Source organism: Myodes glareolus, chromosome 6, assembly GCF_982192425.1.
Source record: "Myodes glareolus chromosome 6, mMyoGla1.1, whole genome shotgun sequence".
In the NCBI taxonomy this organism is placed as follows: domain Eukaryota; kingdom Metazoa; phylum Chordata; class Mammalia; order Rodentia; family Cricetidae; genus Myodes; species Myodes glareolus.
In genome coordinates, this window is record NC_142031.1 from 4595132 (window position 1) to 4616173 (window position 21042).

Genomic DNA, 21042 nt, shown 5'->3' on the forward strand with positions numbered 1-21042 from the left:
AGGGAGGGAGGGAGGGAGGGAGGAAGGAAGGAAGGAAGGAAGGAAGGAAGGAAGGAAGGAAGGAAGGAAGAAAGATCCTATGGGTTTGGGTTGGTTTTGTTGTTGGTGGTGGTGGTTTGATTTGGCTTGGTTTTTCAATCACTGTATTTATTTATTTGTGGGGTCCATGTGCATGTGCGTGTGCGTGTGGGGGTGAGAAGACAGCTCACGGGGGTTGGTTCTGTCCTTCAACCCTCTAAGTCCCTGGGACGGAACTTGGGTTGTCAGGTTTGGCAGAAAGCCAAACTTTACCCACTCATTTTTCTGGCTCCCTCCTTTCTTTCTCTTTCTGCCTTCTTCTGTCTCTTTTCTTTTTCTTGGATCTAGACTCTAGAGACTCCTTGGCATCCAGAGAACACTGGGCACTCGGCATTCTGCACGTGATGGGACATTTTTAAGTTTCTCGACAGTGGTGTCCAGAACGTCCCTTCTTACCAACTAGATCCAGCACCAGGCACCTTCTTGATGACCATGACAAACCATTTCCTAACTCCAACTTGCCAGGTTCTAGTGACACTTGTAGCTCCTTGTAACTGCCATCAGCTGCTGGCTTGTGTCCCCAGCACCCGAAACAACACGCAGTGGCCACTGGGCCGCTGAATGAACGGGTCTGTGTCTGGGTGGCAGTGGAACCCTACTCAATTTTTTATGGGCAGCAAATCAGAAGAGGAACCTGTCACCCGCCGGGGATGGGGGACGGCTCAGAGCCGGTGAGGCGGGGCAGAGAGGAGGCGTGGCGGGGGCGGATCCAAGGCTTAAGCGGGGCACTCTCGGGGTCCCCGCCCCAGAGCGCTGCAGAGACGGAGTTGAGTCCCAGGGATCGCAGAGCCGGAGCCGACGGGCAGCCGCTCGGCCTTTGGGGTTCACACTCCTGCGCCGCGGGGAGCCTAAGGCCACCCGCATGACGCCCGGGGGAACCCACTGAGCGCCGGGTTACGGCGCCGAGGGCGACACCATGGCCTTGGAGCAGGCGCTGCAGGCCGCACGCCGGGGCGACCTGGACGTGCTGAAGTCCTTGCACGCCGCCGGCCTGCTGGTTCCTACTCTGCGCGACCGGCTAGATGCTCTGCCAGTGCACCATGCGGCCCGATCTGGCAAACTTCACTGTCTGCGCTACCTGGTGGAGGAGGCTGCCCTCCCGGCCGTGGCCCGCGCGCGCAACGGCGCCACACCCGCCCACGACGCCGCCGCCACAGGCTACCTCTCCTGCCTGCAGTGGCTGCTCACACAGGGTGGCTGCAGAGTGCAGGTGAGTCCACTCCAAGAGAGGGTTTGGGCCCAAAGAGGACTCCAAGGATGAGCGGAATATAAGTGGTTCTTGGCTAGGCTGAGCCCTGCAGGCTTCTTTCCAGAAGGCTTTAGACAAGGTGGGCTCCCGAGACTGAGGACATGGGTAGATTCCTGGCTGCTTGATATTAGGGAAACCCAAAGGGAACCGGACTCAGTAGAGCTGGTATCTCCTAGAGCAGTCAAAGCACAGATCGTAGAGGGAGTGGCCTAGGCTTGGAGGAAGGTGGGGGCCGTGATGGGCCTTGGCTGACAAATTAGAAGCCTGTGTCCTCCAGGCTCAGGTCTGGAGGGAGAGTGCACAAGGTCCCATAACTTACCCTAGGCCAAGATCCAGATATCACTAAGTCAGGGACAAAGGTAGTGGGACGTGAGGTGGGGGAGTTCTAGGACATAGGTGGAGCCAAAGACATCAGCAATGCTGGGCCTTCCAACTCCAAGGCCCTTCTCAGCCCAACCTGAATTTTTGAGCCTGGGATAACCACCTGGTCACTCTGAGGACCTGCCAGGGGGACATCTGGCTGAAGAGTGGACCAGAAAGTCCTCATCACAGAGAACAAGAAACGCCCTGAGATGTCCACACTCCTGGAGGAGAGCTAAGGAAATCAGAGTGATGGAGAGGGGTGGGGTCGGGAGGCCACCAGGCTTGGCCCAGAGGCTCTCCTAGGCTGAGGGAGGGGATCAGTATGATATTCTGGTTGCCTGAGCAGCCAGCTGAGATGGGTGCACATCTGATCTTCAGCTGACAGAGACCACTGGATGGTTCACATCTATAATCACAGCATTTGGGAAACTGAGGCAGGAGGATGGCTGTGAGTCTGCAGTCACCCTGAGCCTCAGAGTTGAGACCCTGTCTCAAAAAAAAACAACCAAACAACAAAAACCCCACAGACCACTGAGTGAACTACACGCCAAAGGGGTGCAAGCCAGCGCCAGTCTGGTCTGCAGGGACCTAGCGAAATGCAGTGCGGCTCCCAGATCCGGTCCCCCCTCCCGTCGGAGGGCAAGCCCCACCCTCCCATCTTTCTGGGAGATTCTTTCCTTACCTTATCTCCTGGCCTTGTTATTTCCACGTGGTCCCTGCCTCCCTCTTTCGGGAGGTGCCTGCCTCCCTGATTGCACATCCAGCTCTGGTCAGAAGACTCTCTTACTGCTACAGAGGAGGAACAGGCAGCCTTGGGCTGGCTAATCAGTCTCCTGTCCTGTGCACCCAGAAAGCTGGGGGCAGAAGCGTGATGGGGGCGTGACCTCGATCTCTGGTCCTGTCCAGCCCACAGATAAACAACTTAGGATGTGGGCCTCAGCACACAAGGCTCCCAGGGCCTACCCAGCTGGTGGCACCTTGAATGCAGGCCTCTGGCTTCATACTGCCATCATTATCCAGGAACACTGAGCTATGGAGATGCCCTAAGCCTCAGGCCCACATCCCCAAGACCAGTAGAGAGGGAAGGCCTTACTCCAGAGCCGAGGTACCAGACCTCCATCATTGTAGATCACTGTAGTCCTACTTCAGCCACCTCTAGCCGGCCCATGCCTAAACTCAGGAGAACAGACTAAACAAGCCTACGGTGGGCAGTAGGGAACTCGGGCATTTTCCTTAGTCTCTTATGGGCATGGGCCATTCACTTTCTGTCCCATGATCCTCCCCGCCTCTACAGCCTGACAGATAACACGCCAGTCCCTGTGCTCCTTTCTTCTTTCAGGAGCTCTGAGGTCTCCCTCCAGAGATTCACCTGCCTCAGGGTCTCTGTACCTTGACCAGAGGTGCTGCTGCGGTGCCCTCTCCCTGCAGGAGAGAAGAGGCCTCACTTCCCGGTCACCGGTCACCGTTCACAGCAACTCCACACTTTCTCTGGTGTCTGTGTGCTGGATGCTGACAGATTGTCAGCTTCTACAATAGCACCTGCTCTCAAATGCAGCAGCCTCAGTGGGGACATCTGGGGTCTCAGTGGTTCTCTCCCTGCCCATGACCAGCCCCTCAGCCCCTCCTTCCAGAGAGACACTATATATGTGTGTGTGTACATATATATACATATATATGTATACATATATATGTATGTATACACACACACACACACACACACACACACACACACACACACACATATATATGGAACAGTTCTGGACCCAAAGGTGTCTGCAGGGGTTTTACTCAGCCTCTCAAAGAGCCTGCCACTAGTACACACCCACACCATTGGCTGGCTGCCCTGGGCCCTGCCCACCAGTGCCCAGCAACCTCCTCCTCCACAGGGTGAGGACACAGCTTGTTCCTGAAGCTGTGTGCAGGGGAGTCTACAGGAGGGCAGCTTCTTGCGTGGGGGTTGGGTTGTTGGAGGTATACCGCGATGGAAGGCTCTGTCCCTCCCAAAGGACACCTGGGAATGAGGAAGAGGAGGAATGAAGGCTGGAGGCAGGGGGAACCCTAATGCCAGCCTGGTAGAGACCCAGCTACTCCCTCCCTGCCCGCCTTGCTCAGCCCAGCAACGTAGTCATGGACTCACATGTTTCCTAGGTGTCAGGGCTGTGCACAAAGGGTGCCATGTACTGGGAGCCTCTTGTGCACTGGCAGCTCTCCATCATGCCCCGAAGGCCTCCAAGAGTCCCACATGGCTTTGCTACCTATGGCCCAAGGGTCAAAGCCAGCCAGGAGTTGCCTAAGGACAGAAGTAGATTCAAATTCCTGGGATCTATTTCCCCTCCAAAGCATGCTCAGCTAGGCACGGCCATTCCCTTAAGGGAGGGTCAACACATGGACGTGTACCCCACCTCCTGGAGGAGGCTGGCTGTGGACTGAGCGCGCCTGGCAAGAACAGGTTCCGACTGCAGCGTTTTAACTAGCTCTCTCGCTGCAGGAAAAAGATAATTCTGGTGCCACAGTCCTGCATCTGGCTGCCCGCTTTGGCCACCCGGACGTGGTGAACTGGCTTCTGCACCACGGCGGTGCGAACTCAGCCATCACCACAAACACAGGTGCCCTGCCTCTCCACTATGCCGCCGCCAAAGGAGACCTTCCCTCCACGAAGCTTCTGGTCGAGCATTACCCTGAGTAAGAGCCTCTCTTTGCGTCCTTGTTCTGGTTCTGTGCTGGGAATTGAAACGGGGACCTTGCATATGCACTGAGTCTGCCACGGAGCTGCACTCCCAGGCCAGGGTCGCCCTCTTCGTTTTTTGAGCTTAGGCTGGCCTCGAACTTGCTAAGTAAAAGATTTGAGCCTTGGATTCCTGATCTATACTTTTTATTTTTTTCTTTCTTTTATTTGTTTGTTTAATTATCCATATTTCTTGAGATGGGTCTTTGGTTGGCCTAGAACTTACTATGTAGACCAGGCTGACCTCAAACTCACAGAGATCTGCCTACGGGCCTCTGCCTCTGAATGACTGCCATGTCCAGCCTAAGGGTTCTCAGTGTTTCTGCTGACCACTTCCCAAGGACTGGGATTGCAGGTCTGACTACCTACCACATAGGACTTCAGGACTTTTCTCTTTAGGAGGTCTCAGAGGCAAGGCTCTGGGGGAAACCTGGAGGCTGCCATCAGTGACTGCCTCAGTGATCATCTGGGGTTCACAGGCCCAAGCCTAAGACAGGTCCGGCCAAAGTGAAACGTCTGCCTTTTACACGATCCGTCGGGGCCTCTGTTTCAGGTTCTGCAAGCAGGTGCTCCCTACCTTAGCTCCCCTAGCAGTTTAGAGTTGGATTTGAAGCTGGGCGGTGATGGCACACGCCTTTAATTCCAGCACTAGGGAGGCAGAGGCAGGTGGATCTTTGTGAGCTCGAGGCCAGCCTGGTCTACAAGAGCTAGTTCCAGGACAGGCTCCAAAGCTACAGAGAAGCCCTGTATCGAAAAAACAAAACAAACAAACAAACAAAGAGTTGGATTTGGTACACTAGGCATGCAAGCCCAGGTCACTCTCCCTCCTCTGGGTGCTTGCCTGGCTGCAGCAGGTGGCCTTCAGTCTGTGCTCATTTCTAAGAGTCAGGGGTCACCTCCTAGCCTGAGCATGACCGGGAGAAGAAGGAGCGATGATCGAGCAGGTAAGAGGAGAGCCATCCTGCTGTCCCATGATTCCTCCCAGCCCCAGAGCCATGAGCAGGCTTCCTCTAGAGAATTTTCCAGTTCTGCGGCCTCTCAACCCATTCGTGTCACTGGGAGATCCTGGGACAGGATGGGGACATGTTGGGGAAAGAGACTCATAACAGAGCAAAGTGACGTAGGAGAGCCTGGGGGAGGAAGACAGTCAGGTCTTACGTGTCCTGGGCTGAGGACAAGGGCCTCAGGGAAACACCATAGATTCTCCCTAAAGGTGTAGGATGTGAGCAGCCACCACCAGGACCTGAGGCTGAGGGTGCTCCTCAGCTTCTGTCCAAGTAGTGTGCCCAGTCTCAGGAGGAGGACCTCTGCAAGGTGACAGACAGGGTTAGACCCAATGCCTATTCATTTCCGAGGTTGCCTCATGGCCACTGCCCACCAGGGAGCAGACTGGCCACAGGGCATAGGACAGACACTGGTGTGGACATAGGACAACTCTCAGAGAAGGCCAGGCACCAGTTGTCTCCTCGGCTCTGGGTAGGCAGGCTGGGCCTGTTTGGCATCTGGCAAGGGTTTCCCTGTCTGGCATTGGGTGGGTGAGGCAGCAGGAAGGAACTTTGCTGGTGTGGCTTCTCTGCATAGCCATTTGGTGGCCACTGAGGTGTGAAGGCTTCGCATTCAGACAAGCAGATCTGGAGGTCAGATCCACGTCAGTGGCCCCAGGGACCTCTGAGTGTGGGGTCTGACCTGCCAACATCAGCAGCCCTAGGGAGCGCTGGCCCAGATTCCTGTTAGCCCCTTCAGATTAGGGCCTGGCCATTCCTGTGGCATGTCCTCAGCCAAGGCTGTGGTTCTGGTGTACTCTCAGGTGTCCTCACTCTAAGCACAGGACACTGAGTTCCTAAGATGACAGGTTATGGAGTATAGACATTCTCCTGCTCTCGCCAGCCTCTCCTTCACGCAGCGCACGCAGAGGTCCAGGCTAGTGTGAGCGCTACAAGCAGACAGGGCTCCGAGCCTGCTCTGTGGGTTCCAGTGAGAATCACTAGCCCTTTATGTGCCTTAGTGAAAAACCCCACTCATGACAAGCCTAGCGTCCCCCATGGGCTGAGATTCCTATGGAGGAAGACTCCAGCTCTGCCATGCAACACTCTTGAGAGCTCCAGCTCTTGGAGCCCTTGGAGCCCCTGACCCTCCCAGGTGCTGAGTAAGAGCAGATTCTGGTGCTGACTCTGTGCCAAATGACCTCATTGAGGGGCTGCCAGACCACCCAGGATTCACCAAGAATCTCAGGGAGGTAGACAGAGGGCCTGGGCTCCCATCCCTGCCATGGTTTGTGACCAGGTTGGTAAGAAGTTACCTTTGAACACATGCCAGGCTAAGCTCAGGCAAGAGGGGAGACTAGACTCCCTCTAGGGGTCAGGGACTGGTGCGCCCATGTAACCCCTGGCCTTGGGAACGGGCTTCTCCGGGGTCACAGGGTCCAATCGGAGGACCCCCACAGCCCAGCCCTGAGGCCGAGGCTCCACGCTCACTGGGGCCTCCCAGGCCTGCTGCGAAGCTTGTGAATTATTCACAGGGACTCAGCTCTCTCCGGGGCGTTGGTGAGGGAGGAAGAGTGCCATCCGTGGGAAACTCGATCCTGACCAGGGAGGCTGTGGGTAACCATGGGCCATGGGGCTGACGAGCTGCAGAGGAGCTGGAGGGCTGGGCAGCTCTGGGAAGGGCCCTGCCAGTGCAGGTCTGTGCCTCGGGGGCATTTCATAGGGCTTGAGGTCACAGGAACACACAGTACACATTCTTTCCCTCTAGTCTACCCCAACGAGGACTGAATCTCTCCAGAAACAGAACTTGCCACAGAACACCTCCTTCCCACTCTGGGCAGGAGGAGGGGGGCTTTCCTCTAAAGCACCCTGCAAAAATGGGACCCTTAACCTGGGAGACAGATGGGCAGACAGTCCGGGACAGAAGCACAAGTAACTCACGGTGACTATGGTGTCTGCATCCCCAGACGGGGCAACTTAAAGGATAAACGAGTTGGCAGACTTCTTTGCTTCCAAACTTTTTGTTTGCTTGTTTTTGTTTTGTTTTTTTTTTTTTTTTTTGACAGGGTTTCTCTATGTAATGGCTCTGGCTGTCCTGGAATTTGCTTTGTAGAACAGGCTGACCTCAAACTCACAGGCATCTGCCTGCCTCTGCCTCCCGAGTGCTGAGATTACAGGCGTTCGCCACCACCGCCCTGTTTCGGTTGACTCTTAACCGGGATATTAAACCTAAGAGTCCCCGTCCCGAATGCCTTTGCCATGTCTGCTTTGGGCTGTTCTCCAGCCTTTGCTGCTGGAGGAGGGCCCTGGGCTCAACCCTGACTGAGCTTTGAGACTGGAGAGTAGGGAGGGCTCTGGGGTCTTCCTCTCAGGCTCCTGGGCCCTTATCATCTGTGAACATAGCCTTCTACATGTCTGTGTGTTTTCTTCCTGTTGGACCCCATGACTAATGAAGCTACAGGCTTATCTTCCTTGCTCTGTGTGCCCAGTGTCTGCACGCCGTGGGCCTTTGTTTGCTGATTGATGAGGAGTCTGGAATCCTGGGTCTGTGCCCGTGACCTTAGCTGGAACTCCCTTTCTGCATCTCCCTGTGCCCATTTGGCAAATGCTTCCAGTCTACCCGAGAGGCCGAGGCCGTGGTGGGCACAGAGCTCCTGGCCTGGCTGCTTCTTTTCGCTTACATACTTATTCACTCCACAAATAGGTCTGAACTCTGCCCAGCTCACCAGCCCCGGGGATACAGCTGTCCCAGTTTAGGAGACACTCACAGCAGACAAAGAAGGGAATAGGTTGAGGGCAACCCCGGCCCCCAGTTTAGAGGAACACTTCTACTCAGGGGTATATGGGTGTGCAGGCCGTCTGTCCCGGGGGGCAGCATGGCACAGCTCAGCCATATGCCTTTGTGTTTACAGAATGAGCTAAACAAAAGAACAAGAGAATAGAGGGTGATCAACGCTAGGTGGTAAAATTGGGCTGTCTGGTAGGAAGTCATGGCAGGGTCCCTCAAGCTGAGGGGACCAGGAAAGGCTTCTAAGAAGTAATCATCTGCTCCACTGTGAGGGTGTGGCCATGACTGGGGCACAGCAAAACAAGTTGAGAGTCAGGCGGAGGATGGGAGAGATGGCACGTGCTGGAAATGTCACGGGTGCGTGCGCTGTTTCTGTTACCATGACAAAATACTGGATAAAAGCCGCTTACAGACAGATTGGTTTGACTCAGTTTAAGAAAAGACATAGCCCATTATCGGGCAGGAGTTTGGGGTGGAGGGAGCAAGTCAGTGGGAGCCCAAGGTGACATGGTGTCCATAGTCAGGAAGCAGAGAGCTGAGCAGGAGCAGGAGCAGGTGATCAGCTGGTTCCCTGCTCTCTTCCGGTTTCAAACAGTCCAGGACCCCAGCCAAAGGTATCACACACGCAGGGTAGGTCTTCGTCTCAGGAACTGTCCTCACACACTCACCCGAGATGTTTCCTAGGTGTGTCTAAATGCAGTCAACCAGACAGTGAGGCTCGGCCAGGCTTGCTGCTGGACTGGGATGTCCGTGGACTGGCCGAGACCCTCCCTAAAGATAATGCTGTGGTTTCCATTTCTCCCTCCCCCCGCCCAAACCAAGCTCTTGGCATAAACAGAGATGTGATTGACAAATATCTTGTGTGTGCAGGCCCCTCCCAAACTCCCTTAGGGCAGGTGTTGTTGGCAGTAGGAAAATAAGCACCGTGGCCCTCTGGCCACAGCCTGCAGCTGCGATGAGGAATCACCCCTTGTTCTCTGTGGCCGCTTTGGCTATAAGCAACTCTCTAAGACCCCCCCAGAAGTAGAGTGCACCCCTTTTCCTAACAGAGGGTCTTCCAGAACATATTACCCTCTTCTTCCAGGAGGAAGACTAGAAACTACTTAGGATCTACTTGGTCACCTCACAACAGCAGGAGATCTTGGAGCAGGGTTTTTTAATCCCCAGAGTTTGGGGTTCAGAAGGAGGGTAGCAGGGCTGGAGAGGTGGCTCACCGATTCGGAGCATAGACTGGCTCTCGCAGAGGACCTGAGTTCAGTTCCCAGCACCCACATGGTAGGTCACAACCACCTGTAATGCAAGTTCCAGGGTATCTGATGCCCTCTTCTGCCCTCCGTGGGTACCTGCATACATGTGGCACACCAACATTTATGGCCTTCCACATACACATAAAATATAAATAATAAATCTTGGGCTGGAGAGATGTCTCGGGAGTTAAGAGCACTGGCTGCTCTTCCAGAGGTCCTGAGTTCAATTCCTAGCAACCACATGGCTCACAACCATCTATAATGAGATCTGGTGCCCTCTTCTGGACTGCAGCCAGATATACAGGCAGAATGCTGTATACACAATAAATTAAAAAAAATCCTTTTTAAAAAAAAGGAAAAGAAATACATTTTTAAAAAGCCTTAAAAATAAATAAGTAATAAATCTTGAAAAGCAAACAAACAAGGGTGTGGGTTGTTGAGGCTCAGTGCTAGAGTCCTTGTGAGGCACGCATGAAGCCCTGGGTTCCAACACCAGCACCCTATAAATTGAGTGATCCCAGAACTCAGAAGGTAGAGTCAGGAGAACCACAAGTTCAAGGGCCATCCTCGGCTATACAGTGAGTTCTAGGCCAGCCTGGCCGGCATGAAACCCTGTCTCAGGAGAGGCAGAGCCGAGTGATTGTCCTCTACCCCCATGACTGAACGGGGGTAGGATGGGAACATGTGTCCCAGAAGCCTGTTCTAGGCCCAAATAAACAGGCAGCGAAGGAGCTGGCGCTGGGAAGGGGCCCTGGTGCGCAGTGCTCAGCCAGTAAGACCACTGGGTATTGACCGAACAATGGCCCTGAGACTTTGACTGGACCCGAGCGAAGTTTGGGGGTGGTTGCTGGCCTCAGGAGAAGGCAGTGGGAAGGCCAGCACCCCTCACCCACCAGGGGACACTTCACAAGCTGCCTTAATGCTGGCTTATAGAAGAGTCAGCTGTACGGGAGAGGCTGTACAGCGATGCCTACTTTTACCATATGAGGCTGGGGAGGGCAAAGGGCCCTGTGCTGGGGCCTCACACGGTGATAGGTGATGAGCGGACACGGGGCGCATGGAAAGCCGATGGGCTAGAGGAGAGCCAGGCAAGAGTCATCTGGAGGTCCCCCCTTAGCAAAGGTCTCCTGAGATCCTTTTTGTCCCCTTTAGTTAGGGTCCTCCCCACCATGCACACACACACAGTAGACATGAAGTCTAACCTGACATATGCTTGACAGGACCCCTGGTCCTGGCTCATCCTCCCAGGCACAGAAGAAACAACCTAACTGTAGGTTTGAGAACTCAGACAAGAAGGGACACTGTGACCCAATTTGGGGGAGGTGGGACTTACACCTGGTCCTCCTCAGCCCTTGTCATGTTCCCAGGCCCAAGCACACCTGAGCCCACCCACTGGCAAAGGGTTCCTGAGAGAAGGGTAGAGGTCTGTGTGCAGAGGGAGACAGACAGACAGACAGACAAGAAAGGTGTGGCCACAGCATGGGTGCAGCTGCAAACTCTCTCTCTCTCTCTCTCTCTCTCTCTCTCTCTCTCTCTCTCTCTCGCTCTCGCTCTCTCTCTCTCCCTCTCTGTTGAACTCAGGTTCACATCACAGCTTTGTTTATTTTGTATCAAATGATCTTAGCCCTCTATGCCCAGGTTTCTCCTTTGAGAAAGGGGGACAGGGCTAACATTCACCCCTAAGACCATAGCAGGACTGAATGGGAAGAGGCGTGAAACTGGCTAACACTGCACTTGCAGTGAGTAACCATTCAGCTAAAGTAGCTGTTATAGCCGGGCTGCGGTGGCGCCACCTTTAATCCCAGCACTTGGAGACAGAGACAGGCGGATCTCCAACCTGGTCTACAAAGCAAGTTCCTGGACAACCAGGAAGTTACACAGAGAAACAATGTCTCGAAAAAACAGAGAAAAAGGTAACTGTTATCAGTCAGAAGTCATTCTTCTTTAATTAGGAAAGAGACTCTCTATATATTCACTCTGTAGACCAGGCTGGCTTCAAACTCACAGATATCTGCTTGACGCAGTCTCCAGAGTGAGAGTAAAGGTGTGCCCCATGTCACCTGCCCCGTTTTTCTTGTTACTGTTCTTGTTCATTCACCCACCCAGTCCCAGGAGTTTTCCTTCCTTCCTTATGCTTATCCATAGCTCGGGGATTTCTCCCCAGTGAGTCTGAGGGAGCCTGGGCTTCCTCTTAATTCCATGCCAAGCAAGAAGATGGTTGGCTGCCCCCTTCTCACGGCCCATGCCCTGGGCCTCCCACTCCTCAGCAGGAGTCCAGAGGGCAGAGGTTGACATACTGGTAATAATGAGACCCTTTACTATGTGCCAAGGCTCTGCCGGGAGTGGCAGCTCCTGACTGACAGGAGGATGTGGGCACCACTGCCCTCTGCTGTCCAGTTCCTCCTAGGTGGATAGATACCCCTGGATGGTGGCTACCCACCAACCAGAAGGGGCTAGAAAGACAAAGCTCATAATGGCTCTGGCTTTCTTTGTTGTGTGAATTGCCTTGCCCCACCCTGAAAACTCACAGGCCCTGGGGGTCACCCCCTCTGGCTTCCGATTCCCCAGGACCCCAGCACTCACTGTGCCTTGGTTACTGGGTGAATAATTCAAGCGGCTGAGTGTCAGGCATGAAATATTTAGCAGGCTGTTCCTGACACACCAGTGTGTGGGGGCGACGCTGGCACTGGGATTGCAGGTTGGGGCCGTGAGTCGGCAGGGATAGAAGGAGAGGTGTGCGGCCGACCGCTGGGTCTTTTGCCGGCCCTGGACTGTGTAGGCAGGACCTACTTTTTAATTTTTTCCCTGTTTCATTTTATTTTAGGTTTTTAGATACAAGATTTTACTATGTAATCCAGATTCTCAGTGATCCTCCTGTCTCAGCTTTGTAAATGTTAGGATGATAGGCGTGTGCCAGGATACGCAGTGCGTGCATGCGTGTGTATGCATGTGTGTATGTGTGTATGTGCGTGTGTGTCTACGTGTGTGCGTGTATATCTGTCTGCGCGTGTGTGTGGACATTTGTGTGTCTGTGTATGCGTGTGTGCATGTATGTATGTGCATGTGTGTCTACGTGCGTGCGTGTATATCCGTGTGTGTGCACGCACGTGTGTATGCGCATGTGTGTATGTGCATGCGTGCGTGCGTGTGCCCGTGCGTGTGTCTGTGTGTCTGTGTGTTCCTGAGGCTGTAACTCAGAGCAGTCCACATGCCACACAGACATTGTGATACTGAGCTACATCCCCAGCCCTCCCTGGAGTGTCATACTGTAGGACAACCAGGTGTGGCACTCATTTTCCCCCAGATTCAACATTAGAGCAACAAGTGGCATCTTTGTGTTGGGGTGTGGGAAGGATGCCAGCACAAGGAGACAGGAGAGACAGGGGATGAGAACTAAGTGGGGGATGCAGAGAGGCTCCAGGCTCGGGGCTGCTGGGATGGCTGTGGTTAAGGAGGGGAAGACACGCTCATCTGGGTAAGAGCAGAGACCTAAATTATGTTGTGGGGTTGGTGCATGGGCAGATCTATCTAGAGGAGGAGGGACATGCAGACTATTGGACCAGTGAGGGAGGGGCTTAATGGGTCTGGTTGATATGTAGATGCTTAGCTAGGAAGAATAATTTGGGTGGAAACATGAAAGACTGGAGAGTAAAAGGATGGATCCCCACTCCCAGCTTGATGAGTTTGTAGACTTGAATGGGCAGGTGATGGATCTGGAGTAGCTTGTGGCTCCACCCAGTGTCCATTCCTGGTCACTGCATCCCGCGCAACCCAAACCTGTTATCCACCTAGTGGCCAGGCTGGCTTCAATGCTCTTCAATTGCATCCCCACCTGTGGGAATGGAGCTCTGTTATCCAGTTAGGAAACTGCTGGGCTGGGGGAGCAAAGATAAGGGGTAGTAGCAGTCCAAAGTTAGACCATAAGGGAAGCCATCGGGACACGGGTCCTGCCCGTTTTTCCCCACTCTGGACCACTACCCGCGTGTCCACTGTGGGTCACACTCATCAGGCACTGAATCCCACAGACAGATGTGTGATTCTATCACATTTGCCAGTTGTGTGACATAAGATAAGAATGCCCTAGCCTACAAATAACAACAGAACTTAAGAAATACTTGTCTGGGCTGGAGAGGTGGCTCAGCGGTTAAGAGCACTGACTGCCCTTGCAGAGGACCCAAATTCTATTCCACCCACATGGAGGCTCACAACCACCTGGAACTCCAGTTTCAGGGGATCTGAACCCACACACAGGGAATTCACATTATTAAAGCACCCTTCACAGTGAACCCAAGGATGCAGTATGTGGCACATGCTAGAACATCACTTGATGTCCATCTGAAGTTTAGGGTTAACTGGGCACACTGCATTTTACCTGGAAACCCCCAGCCCTGCCTAGTCTAGGAAATCAGCTTCCTGGGGGAGGCCCAGGCCAGTAGCAGCTATAGCTAACCATACATACCAGGCCACCAAAGGAAGTGGCCCAAGGTAGAAGGGGCCTCCAGAAGGTGTGGGGAGAAAGGATAGGCAGGCTTCAGGAAAGAGAGATGTGTCCTGAGTCTTTTTAAAAAGATTTATTTATTTATTATGTATACAGTGTTCTGTCTACATATATGACTGCACCCCAGAAGAGGGTACCAGATCTCATTATAGATGGTTGTGAGCCACCATGTGGTTGCTGGGAATTGAACTCAGGACTTCTGGAAGCCAGTGTCCTGTGCTCTTAACCCCTGAGCCATCTCTCCAGCTCGGGTCCTGAGTATTAAAGAGGAAAGAGTGGGCCTTCTGAATGGGGAGACACCTGAGACAGGCAGAGTTCAGACAGCAAGTGTGGGGGCGCACAGTGACAGCAACAGCAGCTGAAAAGGTAGGAAAACTCAGGCAATCATGTCCTTAGAGACACTGGTTCAAAGGTGGGTCGAAGGCTCGTGAAATGGCTCAGAAGGTAAAGGTGTTTGTCGCTAAGCCTAATAACCTGAGTTCCATCCCCAAGAACAACATGGTGGACGGAAAACAAGCTGTCCTCTGACCACCTTGTGGCCATCCATGCCTGCATGCACACACACATACAAATAAGTAAATATAATGTATGAGAAAGGAGCCATTTTCAATAAAAGGGAAAGAAGAAAATCAATTTTAAAAAGATAAATAAGTAAATATCATTTAAAATTATCTTAGCTGGACATGGAGGTGCATGCCTTTAATCCCAACACTCTAGAGTCAGAGGCAAGCATATCTCTGTGAGTTAGAGACCAGCCTGGGCTACATAGTGAAGGACAGCCAGGCCTATGTAGAGAGACCCTGTCTCAAAAAAAAAAAAAGAAAGAAAGAAAGAAAGAAAAAGTAAGGGGCTGGAGAGATGGCTCAGCAGATAAGAGCACACTGGCTGCTCTTTCAGAGGTCCTGAGTTCAATTCCCAGCACCCCATGGTGGCTCACAGTCATCTATAACGGGATCTGGTGCTCTCTTCTGGCCTGGTTAAAATTTTTTTAAGCGGTAGATTTAGGCACTATATAGAAAAGTTGTGTAGGCAGAAGGAGGTGGAAAGTGGAGAGGGACTCTGAGGGACAGCAGTGTAAGACTGAGCCAGAGAACTCAGAAACACACAGCCTCTCCAGGCCGCTCTTGAGAGCCAGGCTAGAGGAGGCTTTGAGGAGAGCGCAGTGGGCATCCAGAACCCACGGGGGGTGTTGTCTATTCGCAGGGGAGTGAATGCCCAAACCAGCAACGGTGCCACGCCCCTGTACCTGGCGTGCCAGGAGGGCCACCTGGAGGTGACGAAGTACCTGGTACAGGAGTGCAGCGCAGACCCGCACGTGAGCGCCCAAGACGGCATGACTCCTCTGCACGCCGCGGCGCAGATGGGCCACAACCCCGTCCTTGTGTGGCTGGTGAGCTGGGACCAGAGCAGGACAGCGCTGGGGGTGAGTGGGGTCGCAAGGGGCTTAGCTCAAGCCCCGCCCTCTGCCCCTCCCACCCCTTCCCTGCCAGGTGAGCTTCGCAGACGTGAGCTTGTCCGAGCAGGACCACGACGGCGCCACGGCCATGCACTTTGCCGCCAGTCGCGGCCACACCAAAGTGCTTAGCTGGCTCCTGCTGCACGGAGCAGAGATCTCGCAGGACCTGTGGGGCGGGACCCCCGCTGCACGACGCTGCTGAGAACGGGGAACTCGAGGTCGGGGCGGCTCGAGAGGGGCGGGGCGGGGCGGGGCGGGGCCGGGCGCTGGGGCGCGGGCGCCCCCTGGCGGCTGCAGGCTCTCCTTGCAGCCTCTCTGGAGTGCAGGACGTGGAAGGACCCAGCCCTCCCCTCCTCGCCCCCTGCAGTGCTGCCAGATCCTCGTGGTGAATGGTGCGGGGCTGGAAGTCCGGGACCATGATGGGTACACAGCTGCCGACCTGTCTGATTTCAATGGCCACACCCACTGCTCTCGCTACCTACGTACCGTGCAAACCCTGGTATGACTTTACCCCTTTTACTGAGAAGGAAGTTGAGGGTCTGGGGTATGAAGCTTCTTGCCTGGGGTGGTACAAGGGGGAAGTGTCCTTGCCCACTGCTTGGCACCAGCTGAAATTCAAAACCGTTGTCATCAGGCATGAGATAGGCAGAGGCCAGGAGACAATGACCACTGGGCCCAGCCAACCTCATTTTTCACCCACCCACATGTATTAGCGGACTTAACTCTTACAGACCCTCTCTTGTAGGCTATGGTAGTGGTCCCATTTCACAGATGGGTAAACTGAGTCTCCGGAAGGCCAAAGGTCACACACCCATGATGGAGCCCAATGGCCAGGCCTTGGCTATGAGCTATCTCTTCTCTTCTTCAGCGCTGAGGGTTTGGAATGTTAGGCAAATGGTGTACCATTAAGCCACACCTCAGGTCTCTTTCCACCTGCCTTTTTTGTGACCCTTCTGCTGTGGCCTTTTAGTAGCTAGGATTACAGCAATGCACCGTAACAGCTGGCAGGAACCGCCCCTCTTGACTAGTACACAGTTGCTCACCTTGTAGTTAATTCATAACCGAAAAACGATGTGACTCTTGTAAATTATTTTATTGTGTGCTTACAAAGCCATGAGATGACCCAGTGAGAATCCAGGCTCAGGTGTGGGCGTCTCTAAGTCCAGGGCCCTGCCCCTGCTGGTACAATGCCTACTTTGGGGCAGTAGAGGAGGAAGACGGTAGGTCTCACAGCCCCTGCTCCCTCAGAGGGATGCTATCTCCAGGACCTAGCCCAGACATGAGGAAGGCTTACAGATGAATTCTGCTCTATCTGCTAGCATGTGGGGTAACCCTGGTTGGGATTTGAGCAGCTCAGCATGGCCTAGGTGTCAATCATGGCTGAAGGTTGGGGGAATGAACCGCCAGAAAGTGGGTATCCCATCACTGGGGCACACAAGCAGGTGCGGGCACTGTGAGTCTCTGTCTGGACCAGGAGTGAGTTCCCTTCCGGCAGAATGTCTGCTATGGGGCTGTGAGCATGCAGCACCTGGGCACACCACCTGAGAGCCTGCCAGGCTGCGGCTGCAGCTCCCATAAGCACCAGTGTTGATGTGGGACTCCGGCAGGCTCTCTGTCCTGCGCTGTACAGGTGTGACCCCGGCTCATCTCTATCATGTTTGTTGGTAATTTACACTTAAGGCATGTACTGGGCACCATGCCTCTCACCGACTTCCAACACCTTTGCCGCCCCCCCGCCCCGTGAAGGAAATACCATTATCCCCACTTTACAGATGAAGAAACTCGGGTGCAGAAAGTATTGGCATATAATATGCTCAGAATCCATAGCAAGGGAGTGAGGGCAGGGAGTAAAGGCTATGCTTCCAGGCTGCCAAGCCTGTGTCCCTCGGTTCGAGCTCCTGTCTTCTGTGGTCTACAGAGCTCAGGGCAGGGTCCCCATGCTAACCCACTAGTGTTAGTTAAGAGAAGAGTACCTTTAGGTTGTTTCCCCCCAAGTCGCCTTCTGGGTCTCTCCTTTCCCTCATAGGGTAGGCAACAGGGCCTGGACCTCTTGAAGTGAATGAGGTAGGCAGTAGGATTTGGTCCCCTCACCCAGGCAGGCCAGGCAGCAGCAATGACAGATCCAAGCCACCGAGGTAGCGGCCCAGAAAAGGCAAACACTAATTACAAGGCCAATGAGGGTGGCCGCTGAGCCGTTACCTGGTGCCAGTCTGCTTCCCTCTCCCAGGGGGCCTGTGACACTTCTCAGGCAGGGAGGGGCCAGGAGGGCAGGAGGCAACAGAGGAGCAGGCTTGCCGGTAGCAGGGACAGCATGGGCAATGTAAGTTAGCCCCTAACTCTAACTGCTCCCAGCAAAGAGGAACGGACTTGCACTCAGAGGTCCAGCCTGTGGGAGGGAGAATGGTAGGGTTGGAAGCCTTAGCTGGGGCATGCCATCTAGGGCCCAACCTCCCCACCCCCATCTAGTGTAGGGAGCTGGCATGCCAAGCAAATAGAGATGGGGCTGCAGGCAGGAAGTGGAGGTTGTCTCCCTGTATGCTTCTTCCTGCAGGAACAGCCCTTGGGCCCTCTGCCCACAGATGCATAAAAGCCCGGGCCTTCTGCCCACTGATGAGAGCAGAAAGTCTGGCGTAGGGCTGCAGCGTGCAGCCCAGGGCCCTTCTTTCCAGGTCTCCGCCTACCTGAGCAGGGGGAGAGCCAGGTGGAAATTTCTTTGAGGCCGGAAGTGCTGCTGGGAGGGTCTGCCCCTGACGCTTATTCGAAGAAGCTGCGGACCCTCTCACGGTAGAAAAGGAAGGAAGTGGCTTGGCAGGTCATTCACTGAGGACCCCTGTTGCAGAGAGTGTGGAGTGTATCCTCACAGCTGCCCTCCTTTCTCCTCAGAGCGTGGAACACCGAGTCCTGTCCCGGGATCCGTCCACTGACCTGGAGGCAAAGCAGCCTGACTCAGGCATGTCCTCGCCCAACACCACCATGTCGGTGCAGCCGCTGAACCTGGACCTCGGCTCGCCCACCAGCACCCTCTCCAACTATGACTCCTGCTCTTCCAGCCACTCCAGCATCAAGGGTCAGCGCTCTACTCGAGGTGAGCGGGACGGTAAGAAGAGGAATTCGAGGAGACAAGACAAAGCACATGGCTGTTCTCTCTGTGTCACTCACTGTCTTGGCGTGGGGAGAGGGACGATCGAGCGTGTCCATTATGATACAGACTCCCTGCCACAAAACCCGCATGTGCCCCACACATGGTCTGCTGCTCTCTGGTCTAGGTTACAAACTCAAAGCTGCACATATGGATGGGTGTGCCTAGTAAACAAGATAAGTACACACAAACACACTGATACAAACATGCTGATACTATACATACAAACACACACCTATATTACACGAACGGGAACCCTCCATTTGCCTACTACATATATGGATACCCACACAAAGGTCCCCCAGACCAATACAGAAACACAAATATACACACATAACAAAAGCCCTTAGAGACAGGCATCTGTGCACACACTGACCACACCCTGAACAGTCCGACTACCTGCAGTGTCAGCTTCCCACCACCAGGTGGCGATCTGCAGAGCTGGCTTGAGTGTAGCTACCCAGACTCCTGCCTTGCCCGGCCCCTGCCAGGTGGTCCTCCTCCACAGGACTCTGGAACCCAAAACTCCCTAAAGTGACCCCTGAAAACCAGAGAGCATCACCTTCCTGCCTACTGGGGAGACCGCAGCAAGTGACCCCCATTAGCCTTGCCACTGGATAAGCCGTTTGCTGTGTTGGGATACCTTGGGTCTGGGATACATTTTGCAAACTTACACATCCTGCTTGCCCTCCTGCCCCCAGGGCTTCCCAGTGCAAGAGCTGCAGATTTACAGAGCTACATGGATATGCTGAACCCAGAGCTGAGCGTGCCTCGGGACAAGATAGGGAAGCCTACACCACCACCTCCGCCACCAAGCTTCCCTCCTCCGCCACCACCCCCAGGCACCCAGCTGCCCCCACCTCCACCAGGCTATCCAGCTCCCAAGCCCCCTGCGGGGCTACCTGCAGATAATATCTACATGCAGACCAAGAACAAGCTTCGCCATGTGGAAGTGGAGTCACGGAAGAAGGAGGTAGGTAGAGAGCTGGCCCTGCTGGCTAGCAGTAGGACTAGGCTGGGCCAATAGAGAACTGGCCTGGGTGGTTTGTGGTCACAGATGAGAATTTCTGGGCTCAGGGCAAGTTCAAGATATTGAAAAATCTTAGACGGGCGGTGGTGGCGCATGCCTTTAATCCCAGCACTCGGGAGGCAGAGGCAGGCGGATCTTTGTGAGTTCGAGGCCAGCCTGGTCTACAAGAGCTACTTCCAGGACAGACTCCAAAGCTACAGAGAGACCCTGTCTCGAAAAACCAAAATAAATAAATAGATAAATAAATAAATCTTAGCCAGGTCTGTGGGAGCACAGAACTGAGCATGGTAGACGGGTGGGAGCTGCAAAGCAAAGCTTCCGTATTCCTGTCGAGGATTGAGGCTGAGGGAACTTAGGCCAAGTCGGGCCTACTGAGGAGCTAGGCCACATCTTGCGCAGAGCGGCAGGGCTGTCGTGGTGGAGTTAGCACTTAGATTTCATGGGTACCCGTAGCGCGGGGCTCACACAGAGAATGACACTCGAGCCAGGTGGTGGTGGCCTTCGTCTTTAATGCCAGCATTGGAGAGGTAGAGGCAGGCAGGTCTCTGAATTTTAGGACAGCCAGAACAGCCGCGGACAGGGCTACAAGGCCTAGCTAGGGAAGTAGAGGCTGAAGCTGGCTTCTCTTCCATCAGGGTTAAAAAAAGGCTCACTCCAATGCTAACTCCCCTCCCACTCCGTAACCTCTGCGTGGGTGGAGGAGGAGCATGTGTGTGAGAAGGAGAATGGAACTCTTCAGAAGGGGCGTGAACATGAGGGGCTAGAGCATCCAAGGCATTTGGACTTCCGGCTAAAGCTGCGGAGCAGAGAAGGGGCAGATGAATGGCAGGGAGGCTAGAAGCCAGGCCGGGGGGAGAGGTGAGGGAGGGGCAATCTAAGACCACAGGTGGCCAGGTGTAGGGTGGCAAACCCACAAAGCCTTGCCAGAGCCCAGACCTTGCAATTCTCTCCCCAGCCCAAGGCATGCCACCCCAGGGTGGAGCTGAGTGATCAGTTTGCACAGGTGAGCCAGGTCACAAGGCCATGGGGGCGGAGGTGGTTGTGGGAAGGACACAACCTTTACCGGGACTCCACCGTGGCCTTTACCTGCCTTCCGGTGCACCAAGCTCTTCCCAGAAGGTTCTTTTATCATCTGTAGATGAAAGAAGGCTGGACAGAGGCTGGAGAGAGTTGAGGCCAGCCCACTTTCCCAGCCCGGCGCAGCATATGAACCTTGCCCCAAACCTTGCCCACTCCCCACTCCTGGGCCTGAGTGCGCCTGAGTGCCAGCATTATGCCATGCCCGAGCCCCTCTGCGGTGTGTTCGTGCTGAACTGAAGGCGCTAATAGGCTCCACAAAGGGCCCTTTGTGTGCCGGCTGCGTCCCTTGTCCCCTCTGGCGCGGGTGCCTAAACTGAGTTGAGGGGTGTGCACCGCGGTGGCTGTAGTGGGTGCCTGCCGAAGGGGCTGGTTGACCCAGAAAGCAAATCCGGCGTGTCGTGTTTCC

At 54.4% G+C, this 21042-nt stretch overlaps 1 protein-coding gene across 1 annotated transcript in view; it reads left to right on the forward strand.

The window, feature by feature from the left end:
* Positions 1 to 831: 831 nt before the first annotated feature.
* Positions 832 to 21042, forward strand: part of Espn (espin) — a 32062-nt gene continuing 11851 nt past the window's right edge. Inside the window, 9 exon segments of the mRNA XM_085690146.2 lie at positions 832 to 1288; positions 4179 to 4372; positions 15135 to 15321; positions 15422 to 15568; positions 15570 to 15605; positions 15755 to 15886; positions 18271 to 18472; positions 19228 to 19499; positions 20512 to 20559. Of these exon segments, the coding sequence (XP_085546272.2) occupies positions 995 to 1288; positions 4179 to 4372; positions 15135 to 15321; positions 15422 to 15568; positions 15570 to 15605; positions 15755 to 15886; positions 18271 to 18472; positions 19228 to 19499; positions 20512 to 20559 (1512 nt within the window). The 5' untranslated portion in view covers positions 832 to 994.